The sequence below is a fragment of the Lepidochelys kempii genome, chromosome 24 (genome assembly GCF_965140265.1).
Source record: "Lepidochelys kempii isolate rLepKem1 chromosome 24, rLepKem1.hap2, whole genome shotgun sequence".
NCBI lineage: Eukaryota > Metazoa > Chordata > Testudines > Cheloniidae > Lepidochelys > Lepidochelys kempii.
The window spans coordinates 5,699,550-5,722,789 of NC_133279.1; the positions used below are offsets into that span (position 1 = coordinate 5,699,550).

The 23,240-nt window shown below is 52.7% G+C and overlaps 1 protein-coding gene across 2 annotated transcripts; it reads right to left on the reverse strand.

Annotated features, from left to right (window-relative positions):
- Window positions 1-1,435: 1,435 nt before the first annotated feature.
- On the reverse strand, window positions 1,436-15,030 carry ANKRD34A (ankyrin repeat domain 34A). Of its 2 annotated transcripts, XM_073323041.1 has the most exons (3): window positions 14,604-15,030; window positions 12,436-12,590; window positions 1,436-6,894 (listed from the first exon to the last, which is right to left on the reverse strand). In XM_073323041.1, the coding sequence occupies exon 3, from the start codon at window positions 6,801-6,803 to the stop codon at window positions 5,214-5,216; it is 1,590 nt and encodes a 529-aa protein (XP_073179142.1). In that variant the 5' UTR covers window positions 6,804-6,894; window positions 12,436-12,590; window positions 14,604-15,030; the 3' UTR covers window positions 1,436-5,213. The 2 variants fall into 2 exon arrangements, with proteins under 2 accessions (XP_073179142.1, XP_073179141.1); XM_073323040.1 differs by lacking the exon at window positions 12,436-12,590.
- Between the last annotated feature and the right edge of the window lie 8,210 nt (window positions 15,031-23,240).

Sequence of the window (23,240 nt, forward strand, 5' to 3'; positions counted from 1 at the left end):
TGAAACGTCTGTTTGGATCCAAGCTTTCCCCTGAGTCGGCGGTTGCCTGGATCTGTTTTGTTAGCTCCCCTCTGAAGAGGATGGAGACCGTGTGCCTGGATGCCTGCCTGGGGCTGGAATGGTCCCTGGAAGCAGCAGCTGGTGCCTGGACTCTCGCCCTGGTTGGTTTCTCTGGGCGTCACCAGCTCTTGGATGGAATGAGTGAGCTGCCTCGCCACCCCCAGCGGTGCTCTGAGGCCTGGCCTGCCCGACACAATTCTCGGGCTAGCTCTGTACTTGTAGGCCCCCATCACCACTATGTCAGGGCAGCTGCAGAAACCAGCTTGCGTTAAGCAGGTTCTGATCCACAACAGCACCCACGCTGCAGCTTCTCTCCCCTACCTGTGGCACAAAGGGATCTCACTCTGGTCTCATGCCTCCCGCTCTAAGCACTGGAGCTGGGATGAGAACCCAGGCATCCTGCCTCCTCTTCGTCGGCTCTAACCGTCGGCCTACATTTCCTCCTAGGACTGGGAATGGACCGCAGGAGTCCTGACTCCCAGCCTCCAGACATAGGGGAACAGAGCCCCAGGAGGGCATGAAGGCAGAGGGCGACTCCTAGAATGGAGTTGGGTCAGTGCTCCCACAGAGACAGCTGGGAATCGGGAGGACTGGTGGGCACAGTTACACACATCTCTGTGTGGACTGCAAGGCCCTGGATACCCCAAAGACAACCAGGGGAGGGTCATGACCTACCTGCCCTTCCCACATTGCTAAATGCAGAACCTGGCTACATAGATCTATGACCACCATCACCCTGGCATCTGGGCAGCCCCAGAACCAAGCCCGGGCTCCCCCTAGGGAAGGATATGTGTGGGGAGGGTCCTGCTATGGAAACGATTGAGAACCTCTGAGCTACAGCCTGGATTGTCAGGGAGGATGCAGCTCAGAGACACATGCAGGAACTGGGTTACGTGAAGGAGGGAAACTGATCGCGTCACAATATGCATAGGGTGTAGAGACCTCCTGCTTGGCCACAGTGGATGAGATGCCACCCAATGCTCAGGAATATTCCGCACTGGCTAATTGATAAAGGGGTAGAAGTTGTTTCAGTCAAATGTCCCCTCGTCCATCGGCTTTTGATTGAGCAAAACCCAAAGGGACTGGCCGCCTGGTTTCATCCAGAACTCTGCAGGTGGGGGAGCGAGCTGAGAAACTGACCCTGGTCTACTTCATGATCTGCAACTGATTTAAAGCAAAACATTCCCTGTGGCTGCCTTTAATACACCCAAGGTGGGGATGGAGGGGTAATACACCCACCCACCCGCCCATGCATGCAATATACCCACGGGGGGGATGGAGGGGTCACACACACACCCCCACCCCCCAGTAATCAGTTCCTTTTGTGCACGTTTTTTATCCATGTAGCCCAGTGATGCTCAGACTGAGGCTTGGGAACCGCAAGTGGCTCTTTAATGTGTCTCTTGCAGGGCATGATAGTAAAACACTGGGTGACTTAATTATTAACCCATCATGGTGACTTTACATTGTCATTAACCAATTGTATTCTTATTTTATTGACTACTTAGTCATTTTGCGGTGCGAATAAAATATATATAGTAAATGGATCAATGAATTCACACTCCTGTGGCTCTGTTGGGTGCTGCTGGTCGCTAATTTGGCTCCTGAACCCTGGAGGTCTGAGTATCACTGAGCTAGAACTTACTAAGACAACCCCCTGTCGAGGAAACCACAGCCCAGCAGTTTGTGCATTTGGCCAGCACTCTGTTTGTGCGGTCATAGGCACAGGGAGCAGGGTGTGGCACTGGCTGGGAGACCCTAGGGACTTCCAGAGCTAAAAGCAGGAGCAGCCTGGGCTAAAGATGACCCCTGGGGGTCTACAGCTGATGGGGATTTCCCATCCTCGGGGAAAACTTGCAGTTTCAAACTTTTCTTGTCCCGAATTGGAACCTAATCCCCAAATCTCAACAATTATTTGCAAACCCAGTTCTCCCCCCCCACTTCCCCTTCCCCCTCCCCCGAAATCTTCTTGGCGGATATTTTGTTTTGGTAAATTCGAAACGTTTTTTTTCAATGTTGACCTTTTAAATGTCAAAACTAGACAATAAGCTTAGCGGCCAAAGGAAACGTCCTTTTGAGCTGAAAGCCGGAAGCGTTCCGTTCCGAGGCTGGCGAAAAGGGACGCTTTGACATTTTCAAAACGTTTTCATCTCTCTTTTTTCTAAATGGAAAAATTCGGCGGACTTGACACCTTCCTGTGGGACGTTTCGGTTCTGATGAATCAACGCTCTCCGACGGCAAATCGTTTTGTGGAATAAGTCCCACCCAAGCTAGAACTTAGCTGGGGCAGTAGCAGACAGGTCCTCTGTGGATCAGACACAGATGGAGACCTGTACTGGAGGCTCACCAGTGGCTTCTAGCCACACATATACTGGAGACAGACGTGCTCAAAGCAGTTTTGATGGCCTCTGAAATCTCAATGTGAATTTGTTTCCAAATTTCGCAGTTGAGCTCCATCCTTCTAACCTGCCGACTGAAAACCCCAGATCCAACCCCTACAGGTGTCCCAGATACAGACTTGAAACCATACTCACATGCTGTATGTTCTCTGACATACACAGGCAGAGAGGGCATTCGCCCTAGTCGAGAAAGGCCCCATGTATCTGCAGCAAACTAGCCCCCAAATCCTGCAGGAAACTGGAAATCCCAGAGCAACATCGGATACACTGAAATAATAAGGTTTCTATTAAACTAAACATGGCACAGGCTAACGCAATCAGCACAGGATAAAGTGTGCTAGCTAATCCTCTGGCCAATTTAATCAAATGCTGCCCCTATAATTTTAAGCCCAAATTCTCAGCTGACGTCAGTCAAGAGAGGCACCGATTTACACTAGCCAAGAATATGGCCCTTCATTTTCAGTGTGCTGCAGAATTTTGTAACAAAAAAGGCATAAGTGTTTAGCAGGAGCAATCGGGAGAGGGGGTGGCATGGGGTGGAGCATGTTAGCAGTTGAACTGGGGGCAGTTGGGGGCTTTTGGTATCTGAGGATTTAATTGGGAGTTGTGAGATACGCACATTAAAATGCAACATTTCTGCTCAAATCAGCAGTGGAATAGTTAACAATGTTGTTGTCAGTTTGGTAGTCAGTAGGTTTCAGAGTCAACACCCAGTTGGCATCAATGGGTTCACATCTCTTAGAGTGATCATTGTAGGCTGTCTAAAGACTAGGTCAGGCAAATTGGCATCAGATACATGCCAATCAGGGAAGGTTGGCTTAGCTGCCACAAGGGCTACAAGCGTATTTCTGCAAACAGAAAAGGGAGCACAGCACGGGGGCGAGTTCTGCAGAGTAGCAGATACACAGGGCCCTGATTACAGTCTCCTTGTGCTTATAGGGAGACCTGTGCAAGTGTTAACTCCCTTAGTTAACTCAGACTTTGCAGCATCACTTAGGGAAGTGCGGGGAAACCTGAGCACTCTGCAGCATCATAGCTTCGTAACTAGGGGCCAGATCTTCCCACTGGGAGTCAGGCACCTAAATACCTTTGAGGACTTGGGCCTAAAGCCTTGTCTGCAACGGGATTTGTTTGCACCACTGCAGTTACGCTAGTGCAAACCTCTTGTGCTGACAATCCACGGCTGTGCCGCACGGCCAAAGAAGCACAGCGCCTCCTGGTGGAAAAGCAGGGTAACCCATGCCAGTGCACTGGGTCTGCACTATGGGGTTGGCATTGGGTGTCTATTTGCCTATTTACACTGACTCAGTCCCCTCCCTCCCCCTGAAATGGTTTCCCTTCTCCATCGGTGACGCTCTGCTCAATCCCTCACTCTGTGCCTAAAGGGTTTATTCCAGCCCTCCCACCAGTGTTTGGGGGTAACTTCTTGTGCGTCCCCAGTCATATTGCTTTGTCTAGGGGGGGTGGCTCTGCCAGAGACTGAATGCTAAATAACTAACAAATAGGATGTAGCATTTCCAGAGCACCTCTGAGCCAGGGATCTCAAAGTGCTTTACATTCCCTCCATTTGACAGGTGGGGAAAACTGAGGCACGGAGCGGGAGCGTCACTAGGCCAGAGTCACCCAGTGAGTCAGTGGCAGAGACAGGTAGAGAACCCGAGTGTCATTAGCGCCCAGTCCTCTGACCACTAGACAACACTCCCCCTCCTGGAGCTGGGAAACAGTGCCCCGTGCCTAAAGTGCTTCCGTTTTTGAGTGCTCCAGCCTGAGATGCCTCAAAGGGGCCTGGTTTCCAGTAGGCGCACGCTCAGCGCAGTTGGTCGTCCCAAATCTCTAGCATTTTTGCAAATGCAGCCCTAGGTCTCCCTTTGCTGTGCCCGCCAGACAATGCTGCCCCCTCAGAGGTGGGGAGAGAACCCAGGAGTCCTGACGGCATTCACACTAATAAATAGGATATTGCAGGGAGCAGCAGGTGGGGTGCAAGGCCACCGGGGGTGGGGGGTGTCTGTCTCTAGGATCACTGCCGCTTCCTTCCAGGTCAGAGAGCCGTGCAAACCGAGCGAGGCTGCCTTTGGCTTTGAACCTGGATCAGGCACAAACTGCTGCTGGAAACTGGAAGAGGCTCCGGCTGGCCACGTTCCTGATCTTGAACCCAAATCGACCCTTTCATTCCCTTTTTCTTTCTGCTCCTCTGCATCTCCAGGCCGTGCCCGGCAGGACCCGGAGGGACGGGACCCACGTGCCTCCCCTTTGTATTCCTGACTGGCGCGTGGGAGCAGCCATTGGAAGCTGTCATCGTCCCACTCCCAATGTAGGCCAGGTTTCCCAGCGGGCTCCGGCCGCTCTGTGGCCACATGGCACAGTCATGGGCGGTGATGCTTGGGGGCCTTCCGCTGCCCGGCTGTGGCCTCAGGGCCTCCACCGAAGGGGCACAGCGCCATCCCGAAGTTGGTCGCACGGGGGATCCTGGCCCAATTGGGCCACGGCCCAGCACTGGAGTGCTCCTGTTCCGGTCACATTTCCTGCACCCTGGGCGTGGCCCGTGGCTAGGATAGATACACGAGTGCACAGCAGGGTGGGGGATACACAGCAACCCAGACACAATGGGCTCGCCACCCAGGATGGGGTTGGAGAGATGGGATGGGTGGGGGGGTGTCTCCAGCTCCTCCCCACTGCAGGAGCAGCAAATGGGATGGGGGATAGAATAAATCTAGGCCTCTTCTCCTCCTTTCCCGGGTTGGGGCTTCTGTCCCTTTAACTGGCCGAGTTGCCCTGGGCCAGCATGTTCTGGAAATTGACCAGCTGCTTGATCTGTTCCGTTTGCATAGAGTGCCGTCTGAACAGCTTCTTCTTTGCCTTGGGGGAGCTGGGGGCCATGGGGATGAGGCCCCTGTGCACAGGCGAGGGGGGCCGGCCGTTGGCCCGGATGTCAGGGATGGGAGGGTGGGGGTTGATGTTGAGCCGGGGCAGGAAGCCAGGCCGGGTGTGGGCAATGTGATCCAGGAGGAGGGTCCCCGATCCCCTCCTCTCCAGCAGCCCCGGGGAGCGGCGCCGTCCCGTCATGGGGGACACGGCGCTGGGGATGCTCTCTAGGGACTCCCGGGAAGAGCTGGCCGGCAGGGTCAACGGGGAGGCGTTGTATTTCCTCCTCTCCAGGGAGAGGCGGCCTGAATCCGGGGAGCTGGGGATGGAGTCCGGGCAGAGGTGCGCGTCTGACTCGCAGTGCTCCATGCGGGCCAGCTTAGGGTGCGCCATGCCCCGCAGGCTGGGCGCCGGGGCCCCCCCACTCTCCTGGGCCTCAGGGGCCGTGTTGCGCCGCGACAGAGGCTGGTGGAGGTGGCTGAAATGAACCTTCTCAGCCCAGGGTGCCTCCGGGCCCAGGGCCTCTTCCCCAGAGCCCTGGGGGGCCACCGTCTTGAAACCGGGGGGCTCCTGGCCCTCGATGCTGTGCCTCCGTGACAGCACGGGCCTCTTGGTGATGCTCAAGCCGTTCATCTCGGCCGTGATCCTCTCCTCTGGCGTCCGGGCCTTCTCCAGATGGGAGGCGGCCAAGATGGAAGGCGCCACCAGCCCCCACGGCTCCGAGTTGAGTCTCTTGAGTTGCCTCGCCCGGCCCTTGGGTGGCGGGGCCGCCGGTGGCTGCTCCACGGAGGCCTCGGCCTCCAGCCCCTTGGGAGGAGGCGGCGGGGGGCAGGTCAGCCGGGTGGCCATGGTGAAGTTGAAGACGTCCCTCGCCTCCTCCTTCTCGCTGGCCCCGGGCGACTGGGTGGTCTTGACTTCGATGTCGGAGGGCGACATGCACAGGGCCGGTGACTTCTCCTCCAGACCCGGGGACGGGGGCGAGTTCAAGTACTGTTTGGTCTTCTTGGTGCCCAAGGGGGACGTGTCGGTGGTGATGATGATCACCTCCTTGCCCTTGGCCTTGCAGGCGTCCAGCAGCACCTGCAAGGTCTCCCGGTCGTCCCGGTTGATGGCATACACCAGGGCCGATGCCCCCGCGTAGTCCCGGGCGCTGGGGTCGGCCCCGTGCTCCAGCAGGACCGAAGCCACCGAGGGCCCGGCCCGGTCGGCGCAGGCGTGCATCAGGGCCGTCTTGCCCGTCTTGTCAGGGATGTTGGGGTCGGCGCCGTTCTCCAGCAGATAGCGCACCATGCGGGGCTTGTGGTGCGGGTCGTCATAGCGGGCCAGGCAGGCGGCGATCAGCGGGGTCTCGCCCTGGGCGTTGCCCTCGTTGATATAGGCCCCGCCTTCCAGCAAGAGGCGGGTGAGGCGAAACTTGCCCTGCCAGACAGCCTTCAGCAGGGCATTCCCCTCCGCGTGCGGCATGGCGGCTGGGTCGCTCATCGCCAGGCGGGGCCTGGGGCCGGGCGGTCTCGTGGGGGCAAGCCGGGGTTGTGGGAAGCGGGACGGGGCATTGCACAGGCAGCGCACCTCCCTGGACAGAGAAAGAGAGAGAGAGGGAGAGCACATCGTGAAATCTTACATTGCTACAGCATCGTTCGTCACCAAGCAACCCCTTCACCACTGAGATGCCACCTCTGGGCTGCAACGCAGCAGCTGGTTAATCGCCGCGGAGCTGGGCTTCACAGTGACTATGCAGCCGGTGCTGAAACGTAGCCTGCTCTGGGGTGGAACGTGGCAGCTGTTTAACAGCCACACAGCAAGGCTGCAGAGAGATCACACTACCACTGCTGACATAGCCCACAGCCATGCTGCAAAAGGATCACTCACCCAGCACTGAAATGCAGCCAGCTCTGGAGTGGAAGAAGGCAGTTGTTTAACAGCTGCGTAGCAATGCTGCACAGGGAACACGCACCCAATACTGAAATGCAGCAAGTTCTGGGGTGCAGCGCGGCAGCTGCTTAAAAGCCACAGCAACGCTTCACAGGGATTACTCACCCAGCACTGGAATGCGGCCACCTCTGAGGTGGAGGAGAACCATAGCAGTGTTACACAGGGATCACTCACCCAGCACTGAAGCACAGCCAATTCTGGGGCAGGAGAGCTGTTTAATGGTGTACCGCAAGGCTGCACACCACTTTAGGACAGGAAGTGAGGGCTCCAACAGGTGAAGCTAGGCAGACAGAATCTCCTTACTCATACTGAAATTGGGCCTGGCTAAGAAGTGCCCTGGGATTTTTAAGGCTTCTGTGGGACATGGCCTCAGTTTCACACCCACGTGTCTGGCTGGCAGGCCCCCTCCTTCCACATCACCTCTGCGCCCATATTCAGACTTCCCAGAGAACAAAGGCAAAAACCAGTTGGGAATTCAGCAGCTTCTGCTGCAGAAAAACCCACCTTCGTCCCACTCTGTTGTCAACGATGGAGCAATCCAGACAAGATTAATCTCTAACTCTTCTCACTGGTGGGTCTCAAAGGAGGGGAGGCTTATTACCCCCATTTTACAGATGGGGAAACTGAGGCACGGGGCATTCCCCAAGGTCGCCCAGCAGCAGAGCTGGGGATAGAATCCAGGTTTGCCTGAGTCTCACTCACCCTGCATTCATGGCACATGGGACAGCTCTGGGGCATTATCCCACTCATCTCTGGTATAGCTTAATGCACTGTCCATGAAGCCAAACCAGGACCTAAGCAGGTGGTGGTGCTAGGTTATTTCTTCACACCATGCACAGCCAACCTGTGGAACTCATTGCCAGGGGATCGTGTGAAGGCCAAAACTCGAATGGGCTTCAAAATGCATTAGACACGTTCATGGAGGGAAAGGTCCATCGATGGCTATTTGCCAAGACAGGCAAGGAGGCAACCCCATGGTTTGGGGGTCCCTAGCCTCTGACTGCCAGGAGCTCGGTGTGGACGACAGGGGATGGATCACTCGATGATTGCCTCTTCCGGTCATTTCCTCCAAAGCACCTGCCAGCAGAAGACAGGATGCCGAGCTAGGTGGACCATTGTCTGACCCAGGATACCTGTTCTTATGCAGCACGGCCCTCCTCCCTTTCGCTTCACCGCAGCCCAGGGTAGGTTCTTGCCTACCGTGAGGGATGCTCCCCACCAGCCATTAGCAGGTCTCCAGAGAGTTAAACTCTCAACTCACATGCACGTGCCGTCACCGAGTGCTGGCAGAGCCCCCTGGCTTCCCATCCCAACCTGCCTGCCTGACTCAAAATCCTACCAGCTGGCGCCCGCGTGGAAAAGGGTAATTAATTCAATGTTGGAAAAAAACAAGTGAACTAATCAAAAGAATTTTGGCTGATGAGCGCGTTCCCCTCCCCCCTCCCCCCCGCTACCCCCCCCCACAGCCGCCCCCAGCCCCTTCTGCCCTGGCAGCTGGTGAGCTGGTTGGCTGGAGGGGCATTGGAGAAGGGCTGCCGGTCCTGCCTAATTCACCAGAAATATCTCGCTTGGGGGTGTAGGTGACACCATGTCTATTGGTGCCAGCTTGCGGAGTCCGATGCAAACAGGGCCAGCTTGCCCGAAGAGCTGCAGGCTGGATTGCCCCCGGCCCCGATCAGGGCAAGCGGCCAGTGTAGGCACCTGAATAAAATCCAGATTTCCCAAAGGCCCCTGTGCGGGTCCCGCTGGGACACAGATGGGCAGCAGCTTTTCAGAAGGGCCCGGCTTCTGGTGTGCACAGCTCTTTGGAAAAACCCGGCCACGTGTTCTGCCGGATTGATTCACGCTGCCTCCCACCTGGGCCCACGTTGGGAGGCAAAAGAGAGGCAAGAGGGGTGAAGCAGGGAACGGGGCGGGGAGGAGAGCATGGAAGAGTGCCGGGGAAGAAGAATGAGATAGATGGAAAGAATAAGTGGTAAGGGAAGGTAAAGAAAGGGGGAAGGAACAAAAAGGCCAGGAGGAGGTAAAGAGGGAAGGAGCGATGGAGGAAAGGCAGGGGAAGAAGAGAGAAAAAGGGGCCTGGAAGACGGAAGGTGAATAGAGGGGATGCAGAGGAGAGCCGATGAGCAAAATAGAAGAGAATAAAAGAGGTGGGGAAAGAGAAGAGGAAGACAAGGAAAGCTAATTAGCAGGGCTAACGAGCAAGCAGCATCCTACAAATCATCAGAGGCTGGCGCCATCCACTGACCCGGTGCCCCGGGGACCAGGACCTGATTGAATCACGGATGTTGAGCGCTGCGGATTAATGGCACCAAATGGGCCTGCTCAGAGCTCTTCCAGTAAGAGGCAGCAGGCTGCCTGTGGTTAAAGCCCATGGCACTGGGAGGCAAGCTAAGCAGTGCTGGCTGGGGTTATGACTTAGATGAGAGACCGCTGCCCCCGGTGGTGTTGGTGACTCAATGGGGGGTGTCCTTCTCAGAAGGCCTCACCACATGTGGTCATTAGCAGGCCCCTTCTTGCTAAAGCTGGTGGCCTGATCGCAGCACGACCGGGGTAGTCACTGGCCACAATGATCTTTGCTTCCTATCCTAAAGCGCTCGGGAGTATTCTGTCCTGGAAGGAGTGTTGTCCAATGGTTAGAGCAGGAGACTGCGAGCCAGGACTCCTGGGTTCTGTGCACAGCGCTGGGAGAGAGGGGTTAGAGTAGCTACACTGGGAGCTTGGAAATCTGATCCAATGAGACAGAGCTGGGCACTGAATCCCTGTCTCCTGGGGGGTGGGAGGGGGTGAGAAGGCGCAGTGTGACCAAGCATAGGGCTGTGTGTAACAAATGAGCAAGGGAAAGAAGATGTGAACGTGTAATGTGGTGAGCGTTTGTGAATGTGTGAGAGGTGGAAGACGTTTCTGTAGGTACAGAAGCAAAAGATTTACTCTCAATATTTGTCTCCTGAGCCCACTTTTGGGCCGGGTCAGATCCTGGGAAATGAACTGTCATTCTCATGTAGCCTTCTCAACCCCCCCCCAAAAAGCGCAGCCCCACCCCGAAATAGCTCACCTCTCTCTGCAAGGATTGGACGGGTCATTAATTCTGCCCAGGATAATTAGTTTGTGCGGCTGGCTGGACCGGGAGAGAAGTTGGAGGAGGCCAGTTCAGGCCGGCAGCCCCAGCTGATGGAGGGGAAAAGCGGGAAGATTGAAAATAGATGGACTGGTGTTTTCTGTGGGATTTAGATGGTCAATTCCCAGTGAAACTAATAGGAAGCGGGCATCCAAATACTCTCAGCAACTTGAATCATCTCAGCCTTCTTCTCTAATCTTCATATCTATCTATCTACCTAATCTTCGTCTGCATCTCTCTCTCTCACTGCATCTCCAGATCTAGCTGTCGCATGAAACATTTCCTATAGTCTTTCAAATTAAGCATATTAGAAAGGCTTGCACGTCCCTCTGAGCCAGTGGAGCATTCATTTTGAGAAAACACTGGATTAACTCGCAATGACTAGCTCTGTTAAAGTGTCATTTCAAAACCCATCCATGTGCTGCAATACAAAGCCGGGGGAGGGCCCTAGAATCATTTGTCATTTGTCAGACAACGAGTGAGCTGCCAGCTAACCCACACTGAGTGACCTGCTTTATCTGTTTTGTTATTAGCACCCACTAATTTCCTCATTACTTCTAGATTTAACTCAGCTTTAGTCCCCAGAGCTTTCACCGGTGTGGAGAGAGGGAGGAAGGAATCTAGGTTTGAGCATGGGCCCGGGCATCAGTGTTCCTGGGCTTTATTACCAGCTTTCACAGGCAGTGCACACTAGTGGTTAAAGCGGGCAGAGGCGGTCTGATGATCAGAACTCCCTGAGGGGTTTTTTGTTTTTGTTTTTTTACTATCTGTAGCAGGGCATGTTGTATAGCAGTTGGGCTGGGAATCAGGACTCCTGGGTTCGATTGCCAGTTGTAGGCCAGAGTGCAGTCTAGTGGTTAAAGCAGGGGACTGGGAACTCCTGGGTTCTCTCCTTGGCTATACCAAATCATGTCCTTGCTCCGTGCCTCGGTTTCCCCAGCTATAGACTGGGGCTCACAGCTACTCACCCACCTTTTTCAAAACACTTTTGAGATCTCTAGCGGGAGGCGAGGGATTTTCAAAGAAATCTAAAGGAGTTAGGTGCCAATTGAAAAGCCCAACTGAAAAGTGCCACATAAGGGCCCGATCCAAACTCCATTGAAGAAAGCAACAGCCTTTCTATTGATCCTAGCATGCTGCGGCTCAGAACTGAAGCGCGATGCACTATGATGAGGGTTTTATTTCTGACGGATTTTATCCTGAGCAGCCGCCAACATTTCAGTGACACCAAAAGGCATGCGGGAGAAAACGAGTCGATCGATAAGAGGCCGCAAGCACTGTAATTTCTGCACATCTTCCCTTACAGAGAAGCATCCGGCCCCCAAGATGTCAGAGGAGATATTGACCAGCAAGACGCTTCAAAAATGAGGCATCGTCCTCGTGCGTCAGTTTCTCTCCTCTGGACCTCACCGTCACAAGTCTGGAAGCAAGAGAACGCAGCAACTGTGGGATGCTTTTGCTCCTCTTTGGAACAACCCCCGCTCCCCACACACCCCATGTTGAGGCCTCCAGGAATAGACCCAGAGCTGTCAGTTTCACCATTTAAGGCTCAAATCTGCCCCTTTTTTCTCTTATTTTTTGTCTTATCGCTACTTTCTGGGGGCTTTTTCGAGGGGCTGGTGCTGGGAGGGCCTCTTGGGTGGTTGGTTGTTATTATTTAGAAATAAAAGGAAGTGATTGTGTCAGATTCCCAGCTGGTGTAAATCAACATAGCTCTGTTGGAGTCAGTGGGTCAGATTCCCAACTGGTGTCACTGGGCCAGAGCTCTGTGGAAATCAGTGGGCTGAAGGCTCAGCTGTTGTCAATTAGCATTGCTCAAGTGACTTTCCCAGAGCTGTGCTGATTTGCACCTGCTCAGGATCTGGCCCCTGGTGTCACTAGCCTGGGATGTTCTCCCTGCCCCCCACCCTTTGCCAAAGGAAACCCAAACCGACCTTTGGGCCCAATCCTGCACAGCCTACCTGAGCCAACCCTGATGGGAGCTTGGCTCCAGGAAGGCAGGCAAAGTTGGACTCTTACAGGCTGGACCTGCTACCCTTGATCCCACAAGTAATCCTTACTCACCTGAGTAGCCTCAGTCACTTCTATGGATTCACCCAGATCGCTCACCAGAGTGAGGGTTGTGGCAGTAGGAGCCTTGGGCCTTGATCCAAAGGCAGGGCCTTTCGACTGACTTCATTGGACTTGGGCCCACTTCAGTGTGAGTCTCCCCTTCTCCCCTGGGGTTAATGGAACTGTTCAGGGTTCATGGATTTTTAAGACCACAATGGGCCATTTACCACCACCATAGGATTGAACCCCTTCTGACTTAAACATCCTAAACAATGCCCCTCCCCTCTATCTATGTAGTTTGCCCTCGTCAGCATCCCAGCCGTGCTCTTCACAATCACAAATGGGTTTTAGCCTCTCCTAGGGATTATCGCCATTTTGTAGGTGGGGAACTAAAGGCCCAGGAGAGATGAAGCAACTTGACCAAGGTCACACAGAGAATCTGTAGCAGAGCCAGGAATTAAACCCAGATCGTCTGGGTCCTACTCGAGTGCCCTTCCTGTGAGACCATCACCCCTTCCACCCCATCTACTATCTCAGTTTCAAGTCAAGTGTTGATACATTGTCTTCCACACTGCTTGGGGAATGAATGAGAAATTACCTCTCTCATTCCTACAGATTCTTTCCTGAGCTCCACCATAGGAAATCTATGAGAGCCCTATATCATATCAGGAAAATCCATCTGTCATGCTGGGGTGTAATAAAGCAGGCAATTTCATCTCGGGAATCCTGTAAACCCTTCATCATTTATTGTCCAGGAATGCAGGCTAAATAAGCTACGGTCTGGTAAGATCTCACTCTGCTTGTCCCCATAGGACCTCTAAGTAGAAAAAGCCATTTTACCTTTGGAATCTTTCAAAGACAAGTCCTGTGCTTTTGGGTGAAAAAACCACAGCCTTTTCCAGATGAAGCAGCCCTTTTTTTCATTTAAAAAAACCCAACCCAAATCCCTGCAGAGCAATAAGGCTTTAGGAAACAAAGGTTTAAAGCTCTGACACGACGTTGAATATCAAGGCATGCAATGGATGAAAAACAGAGAAAACAAAGAGGGAAAAGCCAGATAGATTCTTTGCCTCATCTTTGCATTTGTGGGTTGCAACTGGAAAAGGAAGAGATTCGGTTTTCGGCAAATTGCTACCGAGGTGAACTGGGAATGCCTGGTGGATTTCAGTGTAGAAATGGTCTGATTTATTGGAATCAAATTTATTGGAATCAAAAGTCTTCCAGGGATCCTTTTTTCCATTTCAGAGGTAAAGGGATTTTCTTGGGGGTTATGAGAGGAACCTAAAGAAAATATTCTGGTCTAAATTAGCAAGAGCTTTCACCCACGTTTGCTTACATAACCACATAAGAATGAAGGCAACCTACTGAATGGAGTGAGAGAAATTATCTCTCTCTCTCTCTCTATCTATATCTGGAATTTAAAGGAACTTGTGATGCTGAATATTACAGTTCAGGGTGAGTACAGCCAGTGAAATACATTTAAATCAAAGGCTAATTCTATTACTGTTCTAATTCTATTAAACAGGTGGATTTAAAGCAATACACCAGCTAGTGGCAATAAAATGTGATTAGATTTTAATATAAACCAGATTTCTGGCTTGGTTTGGATCAGCAGAATAAAACACCAAAGGGACCAGATGGGTAAGAGCAGAAAGACACCTGTGTGGACATATAGCCACAGAGACATTCACGATTAGTCTGATGAAAAAGAAACACATTTAATAAGAATGACTAATTAATCATTCATTAAATAAGTGCAGCCAAAGAATCCCAGAGTTCCAATGCAAGCTGGGTTGTTCTGGAAACCAGTAGCCATTGAGGAATGGGATTTTAGGACAAACGGACAGTGCATGTGACAGACAAGATCTTCATACTGTCCAGGAGGCTTTCTCTCCCATCCCTGTCTGCATTTTAGCCTAAGCGCAGGACCCATGCGCTGATCCCCGACCAGAAGCAACGGTGGTGCTTGCTGCTTTCAGCACCCGCTAGCTGCTCTATCATTCTTTTATAGCCCGCTCTCCAGAGGTGCTGGAACTAGGGGGCTGCCGCACCCCCTGGCTTGAAGTGGTTTCCATCATATACAGGGTTTGCAGTTTGGTTCAATGGCTCTCAGCACCCCCACTACACACATTGTTCCAGCCCCCCTGCTGCTCTCTTCTTTTTTAAAAGCGGGATCGTACCTGGCGTGGTTGGACCCTCTCCCGTCACCTGCTGCCGGCTCTTCTGGGCCACATGCTTCCTCCTCACCCCCGGGAAAGCGGAGCAGAAGCCTGCAGAGTTTTCATGTCTTGAGACCTTTGCTCCCCTTTTGTGCATTGGGTGCGTGCGGGTGTTTAAAGGAAATCGACCCCATTCAGCTTGAGACAGGGGGATAGACAAAGCGAAGCCAAATAATTCAGTCCATCAAAGCCCTTCTCTGCATTTTTTTTAGCAGCATTTTCCCCCTCCCCACTCCGGTTGCAGCCCTGCCGATAGGTGACTGAGCGCCGGTGTTTTCCACTTACTGCCACAGCCTGACCAGCTCTTTGCAGAGACACAGCCGTGCTGCTATTTTTAGCTCCATTCCCATAGACCAGAAGTAGCTATTCCATTCAACTACACAGAGCGATCACACTGCACCAATATACATGGGAAAGGGGTCCGCCTCTTCCACTCCCCTCTCCGCCCCCCACCAGTGCTTAGGAATTTTGCTCAGCCCTGGTCTAATTCCCTTGATCTCGCTCTGTAGCAATTTGGTGGCACTCTCCATGTGCACAGTGGGGGGGTGATGAGAGCCACCGAACCAAACTGTAAACCCTGCATATGATGGAAACCACTTCAAGCCAGGGGGGTGAGGCCGCACCCCTACTTCCAGCACCTACGGCATTGTCTCCTTAGGATGCTGGGGATGAGTCCAATGCATGCTACTGTACTATAAATATCACCCCCTGGCCACGGCAGTGCTGGGCGCGATGAACCCTCGATCCTTTGCTGCCCTGCTCCTTTGTGTTTCCACGGACACCCTTGCCAAGTCACCTCATTCTAGGAATATTAGGGCCCTGCATGGTAGCACCGCCTCCAGGCCTCAGCGGGGATCAGGGCCCCATTCAGTGTCCGTGTAAGGGCCTCTGCAATGCCCAAGCAGCAAGGGGCCCCCACTCGCCTGGTGATTCAGTTACTTGGCCTTGGTGGCAAAGCAAAAGCCAAGGTGAAGCGCAATCCCTTCCCCCCCAGTGTGATGATGCAGGGGTGCAAACCCTGTCTAGTGTGTTGGACAGCAACACCGGTAGCCCCCCTCCACAACTGAACTTTGCAGGGGGGCTGCTGGAAACCAGGGGTGCTGGAACAATGTGTGTAGTGGGGGTGCTGAGAGCCATTGGACCAAATTGTAAACCCTGTATATGATGGAAACCACTTCAAGTCAGGAGGTGTTCCCGCACGCCCCCCCCGCACCCTTAATTCCAGCACCTCTGGGATAAACGCCACCACTGGCCCCATTGTGCCAGGTGCTTCACTGACCCAGAGCGAGAGATGGTCTTTGACCCATAGTGGCTTACAAACCAACTAGACCAGACAGACAATGGGGGGGGAGGGGAAACTGAGGCACAGAGCTGGGAAGCGACTTGCTCAACATGACCCAAGCAGGGCAGCGGCAGAACCAAGAAAAGAGCCCTGGTCTCCCCCAGTCTCAGACCATTGCACTACCCACTAGCCCACACTACCTCTCACGGGACAGGGCTGTAAATGCCTTCACAAGTTGCAGAGCAAGGGAGGGGTAGATACTCAGGGTCCTCCCAGGGTCTGTCGCCACTGCATTGTAAAACTGGTTCTATGGCATCCGGGCTTGTGGACTCGGTGTGTTCAAGCTCACACTCGAGCATCCATGGTGCACTGTCAACCTGGGCTAACAGTTGCTAGACCCATGACTCACAACTGTGGCGATGGCTCCATACTGCGCTACACAGACCTTCTGACCTGGGTCTGCGGCTTGAGTTGTGTCCACACTGCAAAATGATGGGGCTTGGACCCGAGTCTCAGTGGAACTTGAACTCAGACCCAGCCCTGCCAGGTGGGTCCTAGGCTTCAGATCCTGAATGATTGCTGACCCATCCCATACAGTTTTGTGTGCAGACAGTATGGGGTGGCGGGAGGTTGGGCTCAAACCTGAGCCTAAGCCCAGGTTTACGGTTCAGTGTGGACATACCCCCAGTTTCCCCACCCCCATCCTTGCCTCAAAGATTCATTTTGGATCCCATCAAGGATGGAGGTGGGAAGTGTTGGCTAATGGTTAGAGCAGGGGACTGGAAAGCTGGACTTCTGGTTTCTACCTCCAGCTCGCCATGGGCTCCTCTACATGCCCTTGGGCAAGCCCATCCCTTTCTCCATGCCTCAGTTTCCCCATCTGTAAAATGGAGAGACTGGCATGGGCCAGCTTGCACGAAGCACTTTGCGGCTGTAACATGCTACATGTCTGCATGGTGAACACAGTCTCGGGGATTTACATGAGCGATAGCTCGCAGCCACGGCCAGATTCTTGCTGCCTACGCCAGGAGATTCAACTGGAAGAGACGAAAAGCGGCCAAGGTGGAGGCCCCCAGGTATAATGGCCAGATGTGTGGGTGCGCGTGTACGGCTCTCCTTGCGGGGGCTGCGCCTTTCATAGGCACCTCTTCGGGAGCTTTTGTAATCCCTGGTGCCTGCCCTGCACTGTTGCCATGGTTACCGTGACTAACTGTATTCCTATCGCTCCCTGCCCGGTTCCGAATGCGCTCGGTGTTTGTGGGGAAAAGTCAGTTTCCTTCATAATTCTTCAGCCCCAGAAGACCTTTGACCTCAGCCAAACCCAGGCGGTGGATGGGTTAAAATTGAGTTGATGGTGTTAGTGCAATAATGCCAACTAAGATCATGGCACAGTTGCGCTAGGCGCTGTACAGACATTCAAGCCGGGAATGCTGGGGGCTGGACAGGCACAGGCCTGGGCGTACACACAGATTTTGGACCAGTATAACTGTGTTGGCTACAGGAGTGATTGTTTACCAATATAGTTAGTACAGCCCCTACTGTGTTCACAATTATACTGTATAAAGGGGTCTTATATTGGTACAGGTTATTCCCCTTCCCAGACAGGAATAAGTGATATTCAGATTTGCAATTATTTGATTTTTATCGGTAAACATCAATTTCACCGAACCCACAAAAAAGTCCTTCCATTGATGACTGAAATTCACAAAGTATGGAAAATGCTGCTTGAATGCTTCTTGGAGTTTGATTGAAGGATAGTTACTTGGCATATTTTGCAGGGGATGTTGGCAATTTGTGTTTTAACGGTCATAAAGTTCTAACTTTTTGAATCTCAAGGTCGACTGTCATGAAATAATTATTGTCTGACGCCCGCTGTTGTCTGACCTCCCTGCCCGAAATTTCCTCCAACTGTAACATTTAAATTGATACAAATCAACCAAAAATGCTTAGAAACAAATGTTGATATTATCCATCAAAATTATAAGAACATAAGAACGGCCCTACTGGGTCAAACCAAGGGTCCATCTAGCCCAGTATCCTGTCTTCCGACAGTGGCCAATGCCAGGTGCCCCAAAGGGAATGAACAGAACAGGGAATCATCAAGTGATCCATCCCCATCCATTCCCAGCTTCTGGCAAACAGAGGCTAGGGACACCATCCGTGCCCATCCTGGCTAATAGCCATTGATGAACCTATCCTCCATGAACTTATCTAGCTCTTTTTTGAATGCTGTTATAGTCTTGGCCTTCACAACATCCTCTGGCAAGGAGTTCCATAAGTTGACTGTGCGTTGTGTGAAGAAATACTTCCTTTTATTTGTTTTAAAATAACAAAAAATGAGTTCTGACCAGCCTAGCTATACTGGTGTAAGCAGATTTATACAGGTATAACTCCACCCACAGTCAGGGAATTGTACTGCTTTAACCGTACTGATACTGTATAGTTACAGCACGACAACTCTGGTATGGAGAAGGCCTTTGATTATGGGTTTAAAACCAAGTTATTCTTATGGGAGTAATGCCAGCAGAGATTAGAGCACCATTGTGCTAGCTGCTGTAGACAGTGCCTGCCCTGCAGAATTTATAGTCACAGGAGAAGTGATTTGCCCAAGGTCACACAGCCAGTCAGTAGCAGAGCTAGGCATCAAACCCAGGTCTTCTGACTTCTGCTGTTGTCTCCAGCAAACAAGTCAATAGGCAGGCATTTGAGAAAGAGGAGGCCCTGACTTTATAGGCTCGCAGCTGGAAAACTCATTTCCCATCCATTTCTTGGCTTCATTCACCCTGCCTTTGCTGTGTGATTTAGCAGGTTTAGTCAGTGTTATTTGGTTCCCGTGGCTTGATGCAGGATGGGCGGACACCCACATCACTGACCATAGCCCTAAGCCTGTCTGCAAAGCGGAGTGACACTTTGGAACACATATGGCCAAGTTGGGCCAGCAGGACTTTCGCTAATGGGATGCTATGTATTAGCTGATTGCCCTGGTAAGTTACACAGGGGGGTCAGGAGAGCTGGCTTAGTGGAGAGTGGGATTCAGGAGACCTGAGCTCAAATCCCAGGGCTGCCATAGACCTTCTGTGTCATCAAGTTATCTTGCACCATCTGTAAAATGGGCATAATCCTTCCCTGCCTCCCAGGGATGTTGTAAAACAGAAGCCTGTTAATGCCTGGGGGATGCTCAGCTGCCATGGCGAAGAGGGACACAGGAATGCCTCGTGGACTTTTTCTGCCGGGCTGTACACCTGGAGCTCAGCCCCACGTTGTCTAACTGCCGGCGTGGCCCAGAACTCAGCCACAACCCAGACCGGATCACCGGCGGCATAGGTAACGCTGCCTCTTGGTAAGTTTCCATTATAAGACTCTGTTTTCAGTGGCTCCTTATAACTTTGCCAAACTCTAACCATCTGGGCTGGAATTTTCCAGCCCCCAGTTTCTGCCTCCAGCTGATTCTGTGGTGAGAGAAGTTACTGGCTAAGTTTCAGAGGAGCAGCCCTGTTAGTCTGTATTCGGAAAAAGAAAAGGAGTACTTGTGGCACCTTTGAGACTAACCAATTTATTTGAGCATAAGCTTTCGTGAGCTACAGCTCATTTCAGCTGCCTGGCTCTTTCAGGGAACAAGATTATTTACAGAATGTCTACACTGCTTTTTTTAGCCCCAGCACGTGAACCCCAGGGCCCGAGTCAGTTGATCCGGGCGCTGAGACTTGCTGCCCCGGGGGTATTTTTTTTGCAGTGTAGATGTCAAGGGCTGACCCCCACCCTTCTCGCTAACAGCGGATGGGCTCCGGAGCGATTTCCACGGGGGCGGATGGCATCACGCTGGAGCGAGAGCAGCACGGGGGACTGCCGAGTCCGGCCTGGTGCCTACTCGTTGTGAGAGCTAAGATCTAGTGTAAGTAGACCCTCAGCCTATGAAAGGCCACGATCAAGGGTCTCGATGTGTTTGGTCTTTTGGCCTGAGACGAAAACCTCGTCTGTGTCTCTTGGACCGTGAAGTACAAACATTATCTCCTAAGCTAATATCTGTTATCAGTTTAATATCTGATTTGTCCTTTATTTGAGGACTGTATATTAAATTGATTTTTGTGAGGACTTCCCAGTATCCGAACCCCCGAGCTCCCCCCACCCCCCAACTCTTCCATGGCTATTTTCATAAGGATCCAGGTGCCTGCCTGCCAGTAAAATTCAATGGTGGTGAGGTTCCTAAGTCACTTGGGCCCCTTTCGCAGCAGACATTCAGCCAGGTGGAGAGAGGAATGATTTGTTCCAGGACCATAGAAAGGAAATGAACTATGAAACTGGGACAGCTGGTCGGGGGAAGTTGACTCTCTTTCTAGATGTTGGTCACTTTCTTTCTTTCTTTCTTTCTTTCTTTCTTTCTTTCTTTCTTTCTTTCTTTCTTTCTTTCTTTCTTTCTTTCTTTCTTTCTTTCTTTCCCCCTCATCTATCTTGGTTGCTAAGGCAACTTCACAGCTGGGCCTGCACCGCACAGGCTCCCAGAGCCCCGCTTCTGCTGCGGATTGAGACTAGAATCCCGGCTCCCTGGGAGCAGGAGGCAGGAGCCAAGCGCATCTTCTCTCTGCTTCTCATCCCGGCACCAGCCAGGTGCTGGCAGTTATTTTGGGTTTCCCCCTCCCCCCTCGTTGCTATTTTCGGCCGCTCTGTCGGAATCGGGGTGGAGGGGAGGGGGAGATGAGTCACCCCATCCGCAGCGCAGCCAAGGAGCCGCTCAGCAGAAAGCATCCTCCGGGCGGGGGGCTGGAGTCAGAGGTAGCGGGGATGCTTCATCATGCTGCAAAGAGCAGCGCGGCTGGGATCTTTCAAAGGGGCAGCCACACCCAGGCCTGGATCCTCCAGAGGAGTCAGCACCCAGCAGCTCTCCCCAGGGCAGATTTTCCAGCCCGTGTACACACCGCTCTTTGGAAAATCCAGCAATTTAATTCAGTGTCCAAATGGGAGCCGAGCTCTTGTGAAAATTTGGTCCTAAAGCAGAGCTTTTAGAAAACCCTCCCATCTTAATATTCTAGACACACACACACACACTCTCGCACGTGTGTGTGAATAGACGGTAGGCCAACGCTGTTGTGTGGGCTGGAATCAAGCTACATGGCTGGAGTCGGGAAGCCCTGATTTCATGCTCTAGTCTGTCACAGGCACCATTTCAGAAAAATTCAGGGGCGAGGGGAATTGTGACAGCCTCTAGAATATTATATCAAGGTTGGAGGGGTTTCTAAAAGCTCTGCTCTAGGAATTATTTTGGGGCCAGTCTCTGGCCTGTGCTCTACGGGAGGGTCAGACAAGAAGATCAAAGTGGCCTTGTAATCAATGAATATGTGATTATATGATAACCTGCAATGTTGGGGGTGGTGGGGGAACTGGAGGACACAATGGAGCATATAGACCTATGAAAAGTCGGGGGGGAAGCAAGGTCTGGGGGCCTCCCTCATAGCAAATGACACCCCTATAGTCTAGGCAAGGCTGACAGACCACACAAGCACACATCTGTGTACACACCCACATCTGTACACACACAGCTGTACACACACACACAGAGCTGTGTATACACAGAGCATCAGGAGAGTCTCAGCTCAAAGACCCCAAGTCAGCTTAGCTGTAAGGGGCTCCCCACCCAGGCCCCCGCCTCTGCTTTTCAGGACCCGTGTAAAGGACGGAGCAGCCCTGGCCCAGGGGAAGGGAGATCTGGATCGTGTAGAGGTGTGAAAGCTTTAGCCAAGCAGTCACGGTCCCTGCAGCTACCCTGCTCTGCGCGCCATCTGCCTTAGCTGCAAGGGGCTTGGTGATGCGCTTGTCAGAGCAGCGATCCACGAGGGGTGGGTCTGGCAGGGGCAGAATGGGAGCAACCAAAGGCTCCCGCAGCTCCCCCTCCAGCATGGAGCCCCCTTCCTTCATGCCGTGAAACCTTTAGCAGCAGCAGCCAAAGCGCCTTGCGCCTGGCGTGAGGAGGCCGCAGCGTGAGATGATTTGCTCCCTCCAGCAGCTTCCCTGTTGGGTCTGACATTTACACCCCCGCCCCCGGCTGCCTGGGGACAGAAGCTGCAGCAGAGAGAGTGGCTGGGGGGCGGGAGAACAGTGTATGTCTGCAAGCAGCAAGCCAAGGGGGGTTTAGCCTCTCCTTGATTTCCCAGAGAAAAACAGCTGCAACCTTTCTGGGCTGGCCCACTGGGGTTGCCAGCTGCGCGGCCACCAGCCCATTAACTCTTCCTCGGAGTCAGCAGGACCCCCCAGGTGTAGCTGGAGCTTTCCGCTAAATGGACCCTGTTATTCCAGCCCTAGGCTAATCCCCCACAATCCTGACCCACGCCTCCCTGGCTAATCCATCCCGGGCTTCCCACTCCCCCAGAGCTCTGCCAATGCACCTCCATCCTGACCTGCAGACGCTGTCCTAGTCCAGTTTAGCGTCAGCCCCTCTCCCCGGAGCCCCGTTTATGCCCCTCAATCCCAACCTCCATATTAATTCAGCCTTGGCCTCCCTCCCCCACCAGCTCTGCCAATGCACCTCAATCCTGACCAGCAGCCCCACCGTAGTCCAGCCCTGCCCTGGGATCCCCGCCCCACAGCACTTCTCAATCCCAACCTGCAGCCCCCTGCTCTCCCAGTCCTAGGCCCCCTCCCTAACCTCTTTCTCCTGATTTGGGAGCACTTTCCCAGTTCTGGTATATCCGAGTGCCAGGCCCCACTACAGCAGAGACAGTTGATTTGTGTTATGTGGCTAAACGTCCCCAAAAGGTCAGCTAGAGAACCACACAATCTCATCCCAGCCTGCAACCTGAGCAGGATTTAAACCAACAGCAGCCATACGAAAGCACTAATCTCCTATTAGAAAATGGGTCCAGCCTGACTCGGCTGATGGTGTTGCAATAAACTCCTCTATCTGAGATATTTATTCAGCCCCAATCATCGTAGTATCAGCACATCTCACAACCTTTAACACATTTATCCTCACAACTCTGCCTGTGAGGCAGGGCAGCACTGTTATCCCCATTATGCAGATGGGGAAACTGAGGCACATAGCATCTAAATGACTTGCATAAGGCCAGAACTGAACCCAGGTCTTTTAAGTTGGAGGCCAGCCTCCTAACCATTGCTCCAGCCTTCCTCTATCAGCCTCAAAATCATTCTTTAAAAGTCAGAGAGATCAGTGGCCTGTTTATTGTGAGGGACTCATTTACATGCAGAAGCAAAACAGCAAGGTGCTGAATAATCAGAGGAAGAGGGAGAGCGAAATTTCATCTTAGAACAAGGAGTACAGAAAAGCTGTTCCTGAAAGCAGCCAGTTCTTTGCTATTTATATCTGT